The sequence below is a fragment of the Bison bison genome, unplaced genomic scaffold, assembly GCF_000754665.1.
Source record: "Bison bison bison isolate TAMUID 2011002044 unplaced genomic scaffold, Bison_UMD1.0 scf7180017864508, whole genome shotgun sequence".
Taxonomy (NCBI): domain Eukaryota; kingdom Metazoa; phylum Chordata; class Mammalia; order Artiodactyla; family Bovidae; genus Bison; species Bison bison.
Genome location: NW_011495064.1, coordinates 1,339,115 through 1,351,674, shown reverse-complemented (window position 1 = coordinate 1,351,674; position 12,560 = coordinate 1,339,115). Strand labels below are relative to the sequence as shown.

Genomic DNA, 12,560 nt, shown 5'->3' with positions numbered 1-12,560 from the left:
CTTGGTGCATAAAATCCCTGGCCTGTATCACTCAAAAGCATACTCTAAGATATACACACATTACTTTTAGATTTTGCCAGAAATAATCATTTCTGGTATCTGAGTATTTAACAGCTTCAAATCTGAATGTGTAGTGATTAGCATTCTCCATTCTGGGGCCACTCTACAAAGCCACAGCCTCTACTGGTCTCAGAGGAAAGACATAGATTTTCCACCCACCAAAGGAGAAAAGGCTGGTACCCAAGATGTTAGTAGAGGGAAGCTGTGAGACCGTCAGGCAAAGAAAGGGTGGCTCAGGAGGCCATCATCTCAACACTGTGGGATCCTGCTGTAGAGCCAGAGGCCCTGCCTTCTCATGCCTCCCAGCTCTAGCGAGCTCTGAGGACACAGGGCCTGGTTAGGAAAGGGCAGTCCAAGGAAGGGATTTCAAAGACACATGAAAGGTAACAAGAAGACCTTACCTACATTAGTCATCCAGACAACTAATCTCTCACCCAGGCTAGAAACCGACGCAGAATGCCGGAAACTAAACCTGCAAGAGAGCAAACAGGAGGCTGTTAGACATGAAGTCGTGAAACAGGCAGTGTAAAAGTACAAACTGAGTAAAAGTCACCTGCTCTCCTCTTGTTCTGCTTGTGGCTTCAGGGGGGCTAAAACAGAACAAAACTTTATTTTGATAGTTATCCTGATAAAGCAAGCAGGCAACATATAGAAGACATTTGGAAAGAAAAATTACAGATAAAGAACTCCTAAAAAACAATAAAATAAGCAGTACTCTGGCAGGTTGGAAAGTATAATCATTTCCCTGGGGCTAAAACAGCCCTTTTTAGACATATTGAAAATGTAGTTTGTCAGATTTTAAGTAATCTTGGTCTCTGAAAGTGAATTGTGGACTCAAGACTATAACTGTGCCATTTTGTCACCTCTAAAATGAAGCAAGACACGGCACCTGAAGTACACTTTGAAAAGTTTTAATTTTTTTATTTCAACTCTGATACCGACATCTATAAAAATTTGTTTGGGGAAGCCTAATGTTAGACCGACTTACCTATACTTATTCTGGATAAATACTGTGAGGATTCATCAGAAAGAGAGCTTTCGTCACCAAGTATGTAGAGTGCAATACTCTGCATAAGGAGAAACTTAACATTATTTTTTAAACTCTTGAGGCATAAGCACAGACAGGAAAATTAGCCCATTTTAGATACAGAGCTCTGTGTTTTGACAAACGTTATACAATCATATAACCACAGTCAGGACGCAGAATGCTTGCATCACACCAGAAAGTGCCCTTGGGAATCACTGGGAATAAATAACGCATCTTTTTTCCCTTCCTGTATTTTGCTTCTTCTTCAATATCATGCAAATGGAGTCACAGAACATGTTGCCTTCTGTGTCCTACTTCATTAACTCAGTTCTGTGAGATTCATCCACATTACTGCGTGTATCAGCAGTTTCTTTCTTTTCACTGCTGAGGGGTGTTCCATTAGAAATATGTACCAATCTCTGCCTATCTACTTACAAACGGATTGACATTTGGGTCATTTGTGTTGAGTGGATGCTGAGTCCTTTCAGTCACGTCTGACTCTTTGCGACCCTAGGGACTGTACCCCACCAGGCTCCTCTGTCCATGGGATTCTCCAAGCAAGAACACTGGAGTGGGTTGCCATTTCCTCCTCCAGGGGATCTTCCCGACCCAGGGATTGAACCCAGGTCTCTCAGGTCTCCTGCACTGGCAGGGGGGCTCTTTACCACTAGCATCCCAACTTAGAGTGAGGTAAACCCTAACTCTCTACTCCTCCAGGCCCTTCTCCACTTCAGCCTTCAGAGTTCTTTGAGTGTTTGCTATTACCACTAAGATCTGCACCTACAGCCTTTTTTTGGAAAGAAAGTGGCAGTACGATGGTATCAAAATCTCAGCACAATTGGAGGGTCTTCACGTCCTAACTCTAAACCAGTACAGACACTACGAATGATAGGCTCCTGAAAGTCGCTGACATCACATCTAAGAAAGATATGATATAACACGAATATTTGTAAGTTGACTAGTGTAAGCTGGACACGGAACACCTTTGGCTTAGTCATATATCTCTGGCTCCCTCTTGGGTAGCTATAACACTGAGTCTACCCCATTTTAACGGAGTTGTACAGAACCAAAGTATCTGGTGAATTCACCTAAATGTTTCCACATAAGCAGCAAGGAATGAAAAAGTATTGAGCTGCCCTTAATACACTGTGAATGGACTGACTGCCACTGAATCGTACGCTTAAAAACAATTAAAATAATATTATGTTATATATATTTTATCATTGTTTTTTTTAAAAAAAGCAGAATCACCATTCTGCATGTCTATTTCAGAGCCGTGGCGGGTACTGAAGACTTTCTCAACATGAAGGAAGCAGAACGTAGAGTACAGGAGGAGCAGGTGGGGAGCAAGGACATTTACCTAGTCCAGTGATATCTGAGACAGGAGACAAAAGATCTGGTTCTCCTATAAGCCCGGGAAAGCCCCATCTCAAGAAAGGTCCACAGAAGACCTCTCGGCAGGCTACTCCAGTATAAGGGAACCAAGGGACGTTATTGTGAAGGAACTTACCTTTATCGACACCCTTTGGTTCTATCTGAATCAGCTCTGATCTTGGATTAACTATGTATTAATAACGTTGGGTTAATTTTTTTAAATAAAAATTATTTCATTAAAAAAAATTCAAGTAGGATTTTTTGTAGCTATGGACAAGCCAATTATAAAATTTAAAGGAAAAGGCAAAGGAACTAAAATAGCTAGAATAATTTTTAAAAAGAAAAGTAATGGAAGGAAGAGTCACACTGACCAATTTTAAGACTGACTGTAAAGCTACAGTAATCAAGAGTCTGTGGACCACAACACAGGCCAATGGACTAGAATAAAAAGTCCGGAGACAGACCTACAAATATGTCAACTTATTTCTGAAAAAGTGCAAAAGAGAAAGAACAGTGTTCCCAACAATTGATGCTAAAAAAAACTGATCATTCAAATGGAATAAAAATTTCAACATAAACCTCACATCTGATTTAGAAAAAATTAACAAAATGGATCATGGATCTAAATATAAAACTGTAAAATTTCTGGACAAAAACAGAAGGAAATCTTTCTGACTTGGTTAATGAGTTCATAGACATGACACCAAATGCACTATCCATACAGAAAAAAGTGGATAAACTGGCTGGATAAAAATTAAACATTTGTGCTCCACAAAGGAAGCGTTAAGAGAACAACAGGACATGACGAACCACAGGAGAAAACGCTTCAAACCCATGTATCTGACAAAACCCCCTACGTAGGCACATTCAAAATATCACTAGCCATTAAGAAAATGCAAATTTAAACCACAGTGAGTTATCACTGCACATCTATAATGAGAAAATTTACAAATCACGACAATACCAAACATTGACCAGAATGCATGCAGGGAAATTGGAACGCTCACTCACTGATGGTGGAAATACAGATACATGGAATTAATGAATGCTTCCTTCTTGGAAGAAAAGCTATGACAAACCTAGACAGTGTATTAAAAAGCAGACACATTACTTTGCCAACAAAGGTGGTATAGTCAAAGCTATGGTTTTCCCATTAGTACTGTACAGCTGTGAAAGTCTGACGATAATGAAGGCTGAGCACCAAAGAATGATGCTTTTGAATTGTGGTGTTGAAGAAGACTTTTGAGAGTGCCTTGGACTGCAAGAAGGTCCAACCAGTCAATCCTAAAGAAAATCAACCCTGAATATTCACTGGAAGGACTGATGCTGAAGCTGAAGTCCCCATACTTCGGCCACCTGATGCAAACAGCCAATTCATTGGAAAAGACTCTGATGCTGGGAAGAAGGCAAAAGAAGAGGGTGGCAGAGGATAAGATGGTTAGATTGCATCGCTGACTCAATGGACATGAATTTGAGCAAACTCTGGGAGACACTGAAAGACAGAGGAGCCTGGCCTGCTGCAGTCCATGGGGTCGCAAATAGTTGGATACAACTTGGCAACTGAACAACAATGACAATAACAGAGACTCTGAAAAACAGCTTACAGTTTCTTAAATACATTAATCTTATATATACTTGCTATATGGCCAGCAATCCCACCTCTGGTACCTACCCTAGAGAAATGAAAACTTTTGTTCACACAAAAACCTAGATTTGAAAGTCTACAGCAGCTGTATTCATAACTGCTTAAAAACTGGAGTCAACTCAAGTATCTTCAGTGGATGAATGGATAAACCAGTGTGATATATACATCCACACAACGTATAGCCAACACTCAGCAATTAAGTGCAATGAATTGTTGCTACAGCAATACTTGAATGAATCTCAAAAGCAGGAGGGAATTTTCTGAGGGGGTTGATAGAACCATTCTGAATTCTAATTATGGGAGGGATTACATGAACTCAACATTTATTGAAATCCACAGAGCAATACACAAAATGGGGGGAAAGGTAATTTTTCTATATGATAATTTTTCACATTACATTGAAAGTTAAAAAGCAAAAAACAAACAAGTTTGGCAACACACTGAATACATACCAAGACTACAAGTCTGCCACGTTCACATATTCCGGGGAGGTAAGGATAGGGGGGCACTCCTTCCCCCTTCAGACAGGAGCTCACCCACTGATAAACACTAGGTGGCTCAGGAGTGAAAAATGGCGGGTACTGCATAGATCCCGTTTGACCTTCAGAAAAAGATGCAAGAATACACTAAAACAATACTGTTTTAATTCAGAGGAAAGATTATCAACAATGCCTGTCATTTGAAAACAATCAGAGTAACATTTTTTCCATATTCTGCAAAATGCTTCATGTTTTCTGCCACAGTAAGTATCTGATCACATATGTGGAATTTAACTAATATTTTATCTGATCCTGGATGGAAATTTAGTAAATTCTTATGTTCAAGGCATATAAAGAATGTCACCAAAATTTTCTGCCCTAACTCTAATGATGAGAAAAGACAAGACACCCAGGATTCTGCTCTGTTTTAACAACTGGGCCCCAATCTAGAGTCCGTTTAACTCAGGGTCTAAGACAATACAATGGCTATGAAACTGTTCTGTATCTGTACTGTTCAATACAGCAAACACCAGCCCCACATGACCGCTGAGCACTTGCAATGTAGCCAGGGCAACTGAGGAAATGAACTTTTAGTTTAATTAACTAAAATAGCACACAGTGGGTGGTTACTAACTGGACCACACAGGATAGCAAAGCATCCTTGGCACTGGAAGCTCTAAGCTTTTGCAAGGCAGAACCTTGGGGATGAGTAAAATCCACCCCCCAACGCCCCACACTGAAGAAGCTATGGCTTACTGCAAGTCAGAGATCAAACACTACAAACTAAAATCTGCCTGGTGGAAAGACACTATCCCTGATTTAGAGGTTAACAGTAAGAAATATATCCTCTGCTATTTACCAAGAAAAACACAAGCAAAGGTCAGTACACTGTTGAGAAAAATCTTTAACAGCAAAACACTTACCTTGGTCAATTGCGCACACTTGTCCAGTAGTTCTGACAAGTGTTGGGTAGTCTCTATAGTAATGATCTATGTAAGGCTCCAATTTTAAGTCTCTAAAACAATGGAACATATAAAAGGAATTAACAAGCAAGGTATTATGGCATTCTCCTCCCAAACAGTTAACAAGACTCCTCAGTTAACCTTTTTAATTTAAAACATTTACTTAGGAGAAAGAAGACAACCACATCTAGAGTCTCTGTATTTTATTTCTGGACTTTAAAGTGCCCAGTATGACAAATGCAACCAAAACTCCTTCTGCTAGATAAATTTTGAGGGTAAAATTGCTGTGAAATCTGTGGTCCAATTTCTCCTCTGTTAATTTATTAGATGTGTGATCTTCAGGAAGTCAACTTTCTGAATCTCAGTAATTTTTCTTCTAGAAAATGGTGAAACACCAGTCAACTCACCCTCAAGCTTTTAAGATTAAATAATATGTATGAGAAATACCTTATAAAGTGTAAAACATTATACCAATTTTACCTATTTCGAAGAGCCATGATTAGGGTTTGAAAATCATTTCATTACAAAAGTATCTTCCTCAAAGTAATGCTTTGTCATTAAGAGAAACTAACCATCAATTAAAACTGCCGTGTCTCAGAAAAGAATTTCAGTATCTCAAGGAAGGCAGCATAAATCAGAAAATATACTACAACCTTAACTCAGAAGTTGGCATTTTAATTCAAACTTAACTTTATCACCAAGGGTCACAAAGGCTCAAACAAGACCTAAGTATAAACATTTTGAGTTCAGTGCCAAACACAAAGTGCTAGAAAAGACTGTTAAAAATACCATCAGATGGCTAACAAACACATGAAAAGATGCTCAACATCACTCATTATCAGAGAAATGCAAATCAAAACCACAATGAGGTACCATTTCACACCAGTCAGAATGGCTGCGATCCAAAAGTCTACAAGCAATAAATGCTGGAGAGGGTGTGGAGAAAAGGGAACCCTCTTACACTGTTGGTGGGAATGCAAACTAGTACAGCCACTATGGAGAACAGTGTGGAGATTCCTTAAAAAACTGGAAATAGAACTGCCTTATGATCCAGCAATCCCACTGCTGGGCATACACACTGAGGAAACCAGAAGGGAAAGAGACAATGTACCCCAATGTTCATCGCAGCACTGTTTATAATAGCCAGGACATGGAAGCAACCTAGATGTCCATCAGCAGATGAATGGATAAAAAAACTGTGGTACATATACACAATGGAATATTACTCAGCCATTAAAAAGAATACATTTGAATCAGTTCTAATGAGGTGCATGAAACTGGAGCCTATTATACAGAGTGAAGTAAGCCAGAAAGAAAAACACCAATACAGTATACTAACACATATATATGGGATTTCGAAAGATGTAACAATAACCCTGTATACAAGACAGCAAAAGAGACACTGATGTATAGAACAGTCTTTTGGACTCTGTGGGAGAGGGAGAGGGTGGGATGATCTGGGAGAATGGCACTGAAATATGTATAATATCATATATGAAACGAGGCGCCAGTCCAGGTTCGATGCACGATACTGGATGCTTGGGGCTGGTGCACTGGGACGACCCAGAGGGATGGTATGGGGAGAGAGGAGGGAGGAGGGTTCAGGGTGGGGAACACTTGTATACCTGTGGCTGATTCATTTTGATATATGCCAAAACCAATACAATATTGTAAAGTTAAAAAATAAAATTAAATTTAAAAAAAAAAAAAAAAAAAAAAAGAAAAAAAAAAAAAACCATCAGAACAGTCTTACTGTGGATCCACTACAAGAGCCTGAAAGACACAGGGAAGACAAGACTGGGACACCCAAGGACCAGCAAAGAGAACCAACATCTAGTAAATGGCACCTGTTCTTAAAAACAAACTTGAGCGGCTTCCCTGGTGGCTCAGTGGTAAAGAGCCTGCCTGCCAGTGCAGGAGACACGGGTTCCATCCCTGGTGCAGGAAAATCCCACATGCTGCAGAGCAAATAAGCCTGTGCACCACAACTACTGAGCCTGCGCTCCAGAGCCCAGGGGCCTCAGCTACTGAAGCCCACACACCTAGAGTCCAGGCCCCACAATAAGAGAAGCCCCCAAAATGAGAAGCCTGCACAGCAAATGGAGAGTAGCCTCCACTCGCCACAACTAGAGAAAAGCTCGAGCATCAACGAAGGCCCACCACAGCCAAAAATAAATAAATCAATAAAAATTTTTTTAATGGTCCACACTAAAAAAAAAAATTCCCCCCCCCACAAAACTTAAGCATGTTTCCTCATCACTGGAACAGGGATTGTAGTACCTACTTTGACAATTTCTACATGTAAAGTAGTTTTGTTAGTTTAAACCCTGACAGCTCAGTTGGTAAAGAATTTGCTTAAAACCCAAGAGACTCCAGTTCAATTCCTAGGTCGGGAAGATCCTCTGGAGAAGGGATAGGCTACCCAGTCCAGAATTCTTGGGCTTCTCTTGTGGCCAAGCTGGTAAAGAATCCGCCTGCAATGCAGGAGACCTGGGTTTGATCCCTGGGTTGGGAAGATCCTCTGGAGAAGGGAAAGGTTACCCACTTCAGTATTCTGGCCTGGAGAATTCCATGGACTCTATGGTCCATGGGGTCACAAAGAGTGGGACATGCCTGAGCAACTTTCACTTTTAAACACTATTTGAATCTAAGGCACCATTATAAAAACAGCAGGTGTCATTACAGACTTTCCACCACAATCATGGTGTCAAAATGAAAACCAAGCAGGTTATCCTCACTGTGTAACACACTCTATTGCCTTTTCCACTCATCTGAGGACAAAACCCTGCAACCCCAGCCTGACCCATGGCCCTTACACAATGGATCCCTTCAAACAGTTCTGTGGCTTATGGAAAATGCTCCTTTTTGTTGAGAAGGCAGAATTCAGAAATTTATTTGCAAGGTTCCTATTTGACATTCATGGCCAAGAATTAAGTCATCTAATGACCTTTTTGAAATTTCTAATCTATAAACAATATTTACCTTGCCAACTGGATGAGAAGTTCAACAAGTGAACGAACCCCTTCTCCCATTAGAGTGTTCAACTTGAGTTCCTCATAGACCAGGTGAAGAACAAAAAAAATTGCAGGTATGTGAGTGAAGAGAAGTGTAGAAGAGTCCAAACTGAGATTCTGGGAAAAATCCTCATCTTTCATCTGTGAAACTTCCAAAGGACTCAAACACAAAGATCTGTTCAAGAGATGAGACTCAACATTCTGGTGGTAGTCTGAATTTAGTAAATATTCCCAGTCCTAAGAAGAATAAAAAGGATATTAACTTTCTAAATAATTGTAATGTCACCATTAAAGAAGAAGATCTAATTCACTTAAAACAACTCAAGTTCCATTTTCACATTGTTAACATTATTAAAAAAAAAAAAACCACAATGCTGAAAAATTGAAACCAATACCTAACAGCTAAGCAATTTCCAAGTGCCAGGAATAAATATTAAGACAAGCCACCTTTAAAAACCACTTGAATCATACCCTTTTAAGGAAGAGACTTTAGTAGAAGAATTCTACTACTTAAGCAGAGATTGAAAGAGAAAAATTTAAGATTATTTTGGCAATGTCTCATGGGCCACAAGAAAAGGAAAGCCTAGAAGTGTAGAGAGGCAGGGGTAGGGACCACTAGTCTGATTTGGGTTTGGGTAAGAGGAGAGATCTACTTGAATCCAGCTGATATACATGTATTTCCATGTTGACAAGATGCTGAGGCCAGTAACATGCCTGATAAGCAACTGAATTTTATATATGAACTATACTACACTTTATAACTATTGAGTCTATTTTAGTTTCTACTTTATTTGGGGGATGTTCTTGATCCCTGTCTCCTGTACAATGTCATGAACTTCCATCCATAGTTCATCGGGCACTCTATTAGATCTAGTCCCTTAAATCTATTTCTCACTTCCACTGTATAATTGTAGGGGATTTGATTTAGGTCATACCTGAATGGTCTAGTGATTTTCCCTACTTTCTTCAATTTAAGTCTGAATTTGGCAATAAGGAGTTCATGATCTGAGTCACAGTCAGCTCCTGGTCTTGTTTCTGCTGACTGTACAGAGCTTCTCCATCTTTGGCTGCAAAGAATATAATCAATCTGACTTCAGTATTGACCACCTGGTGATGTCCGTCTGTAGAGTGACATTGTACAGGAGACAGGGATCAAGACCACCCCCAAGAAAAGAAATGCAAAAAAGCAAAACGGTTGTCTGAGGAGGCCTTACAAATAACTGAGAAAAGAAGAGAAGGGAAAAGCAAAGGAGTGCTGGGAGCGAGCTGCGCCCGCGGCAAAGGTCATGAGGAAGGAGGCTCGGCACACGCAAAGGCGGGATCGAGCCTCAGGAGTTCCCCTGGAAATTCTCGAGCATCTACCCCCCAAACCAGAGTCTGCCTACTTTCTGCTTTGTGCTTTCGCCTACACCTCTGACTTTACGGGGGGCTGTCCCCCACTACCTCTCTCTGAAAAAAGAGTTAGCTTACAGCTCCAGTTAATAATTCCTGGGTGTGACAGTGTTTCAACCTACAAACACCTTTGGAAGTCCTCTAGCCTGCCTGAATAGGTTTTTCCGGCCACATGTGATTGCTCAGAGCCTCCCAACTGTGAGAGGCATGAGATGTTCTAAACTGTCTAAATACAGATTCCTCTGAGCGGTTAAAAGATTGATTAGAAATTGTATTGGTGAAGGGATTTTCACTTCTTGGGCCAATGTTTGCTGCTAAGTTTCCATATCCCTTACCTGCTGTGTCCCTGGCAGTGTATTGATTAATATAATTGGTGTAAGTAGTAGCTTTAATGTTTGTAACCTGGGACCCTTGAGTTAATTCTTTTTCTTGTTATAGCCCACCACACCTTTGCTCTGTACGAATGCAACTTTATCTAATGCTTTTGGAGGGTGGCTCCTGACCAATCACCTTTAGAGAAAAATAAGTTTTCTGAAGAAAGGGTCTTAAAATGTTAACAGGCCTCCGGGCCAGAAGATGATGCAAATCACCTAAGCTTTTGCATATGATAAGTTTGCAGGAAGAAAGCTTGGCTTGCTGCATGACTCTACCCCTTCCCCCATTATCCTCTATGCATAACTTAAGGTATAAAAACTACTTTGGAAAATAAAGTGCGGGCCTTGTTCACCGAAACTTGGTCTCCCCATGTCGTTCTTTCTCTCACCTCCTGGCTGAATTATTCAGCCTCTTTTCTCCACTCAATTTCCTCACTGAGCTATCCTTATTCTATTACTCTTTATATCCTTAATTAAAGTTTAATTAAGCAGTCGTTTCCTGATCCGTCCCTGCTTCGAATTCCCTGGATCCACCAGGGCTGGACCCCGGCAAAGGAGAAAAGGAAAGATATACCCATTTGAATGCAAAGTTCCAAAGAATAGCAAGGAGACATAAGAAAGCCTTCCTCAGTGATCAATGCAAAGAAATAGAGGAAAACAATAGAACAGTAAAGATTAGAGATCTCTTCAAGAAAATTAGAGATACCAAGGGAACATTTCATGCAAAGATGGGCTCCATAAAGGACAGAAATGGTATGGACCTAACAGAAGCAGAAGATATTAAGAAGAGGTGGCAAGAATACACAGAAGAACTATACAAAACAGATCTTCACGACCCAGATAATCACAATGGTGTGGTCACTCACCTAGAGCCAGACATCCTGGAATGCGAAGTCAAGTGGGCCTTAGGAAGCATCACTATGAACAAAGCTAGTGGAGGTGATGGAATTCCAGTTGAGCTATTTCAAATCCTAAAAGATGATGCTGTGAAAGTGTTGCACTCAATATGCCAGCACATTTGGAAAAGTCAGCAGTGGCCACAGGACTGGAAAAGGTCAGTTTTCATTCTAATCCCAAAGAAAGGCAATGCCAAAGAATGTTCAAACTATCTCACGACTACACTCATCTCACATGCGAGTAAAGTAATGCTCAAAATTCTCCAAGCCAGGCTTCAACAGTACATGAACCGTGAACTTCTAAATGTTCAAACTGGATTTAGAAAAGGCAGAGGAACCAGATATCAAATTGCCAACATCCGCTGGATCATCGAAAAAGCAAGAGTTCCAGAAAAACATCTACTTCTGCTTTATTGACTATGCCAAAGCCTTTGACTGTGTCGATCACAACAAACTGCGGAAAATTCTGAAAGAGATGGGAATTCCAGACCACCTGACCTGCCTCCGAGAAATCTGTAGGCAGGTCAGGAAGCAACAGTTAGAACCAGACATGGAACAACATACTGGTTCCAAATAGGAAAAGAAGTACGTCAAGGCTGTATACTGTCACCCTGCTTACTTAACTTATATGCAGAGTACATCATGAGAAACGCTGGGCTGGAGGAAGCACAAGCTGGAACCAAGATTGCCGGGAGAAGTATCAATAACCTCAGATATGCAGATGACAGCACCCTTATGGCAGAAAGTGAAGAAGAACTAAAGAGCCTCTGGATGAAGTGAAAGAGGAGTGAAAATGGTGGCTTCAAACTCAACATTCAGAAAACTAAGATCATGCCATCTGGTCCCATCACTTCATGGGAAATAGATGGGGAAACAATGGAAATCATGACACACTTTATTTTGGGGGGCTCCAAAATCACTGCAGATGGTGACTGCAGCCATGAAATTAAGAGATGCTTACTTCTTGGAAGGAAGTTATGACCAACCTAGACAGCATATTAAAAAGCAGAGACATTACTTTGCCAACAAAGGTCCATCTAGTCAAAGCTATGGTTTTTCCTGTAGTCATGTATGGATGTGAGAGTTGGACCATAAAGAAAGCTGAGTGCCGAAGAATTGATGCTTTTCAACTATGGTGTTGAAGAAGACTCTTGAGAGTCCCTCGGACTGGAAGGAGATCCAACCAGTCCATCTTAAAGGAAATCTGTCCTGAATATTCATTGGAAGGACTGACGCTGAAGCTGAAACTCCAATACTTTGGCCACCTGATACAAAGAACTGACTCATTTGAAAAGACCCTGATGCTGGGAAAGATTGAAGGCGGGAGGAGAAGGGGA

The 12,560-nt window shown here is 40.6% G+C and overlaps 1 protein-coding gene across 3 annotated transcripts in view; it reads right to left on the bottom strand.

Annotated features, from left to right (window-relative positions):
* The window catches only part of ANAPC1 (anaphase promoting complex subunit 1), a 109,245-nt gene that overhangs the window by 52,968 nt on the left and 43,717 nt on the right, over nucleotides 1–12,560 (bottom strand). For all 3 annotated transcript variants that reach the window (XM_010829546.1, XM_010829548.1, XM_010829547.1), the window contains exons 21-26: nucleotides 8,530–8,798; nucleotides 5,509–5,600; nucleotides 4,559–4,707; nucleotides 1,049–1,127; nucleotides 614–650; nucleotides 462–532 (exon numbers count right to left, since the gene is read on the bottom strand). In XM_010829546.1, coding sequence (XP_010827848.1) covers nucleotides 462–532; nucleotides 614–650; nucleotides 1,049–1,127; nucleotides 4,559–4,707; nucleotides 5,509–5,600; nucleotides 8,530–8,798 — 697 coding nt within the window. The remainder of the gene's footprint in view (nucleotides 1–461; nucleotides 533–613; nucleotides 651–1,048; nucleotides 1,128–4,558; nucleotides 4,708–5,508; nucleotides 5,601–8,529; nucleotides 8,799–12,560) is intronic.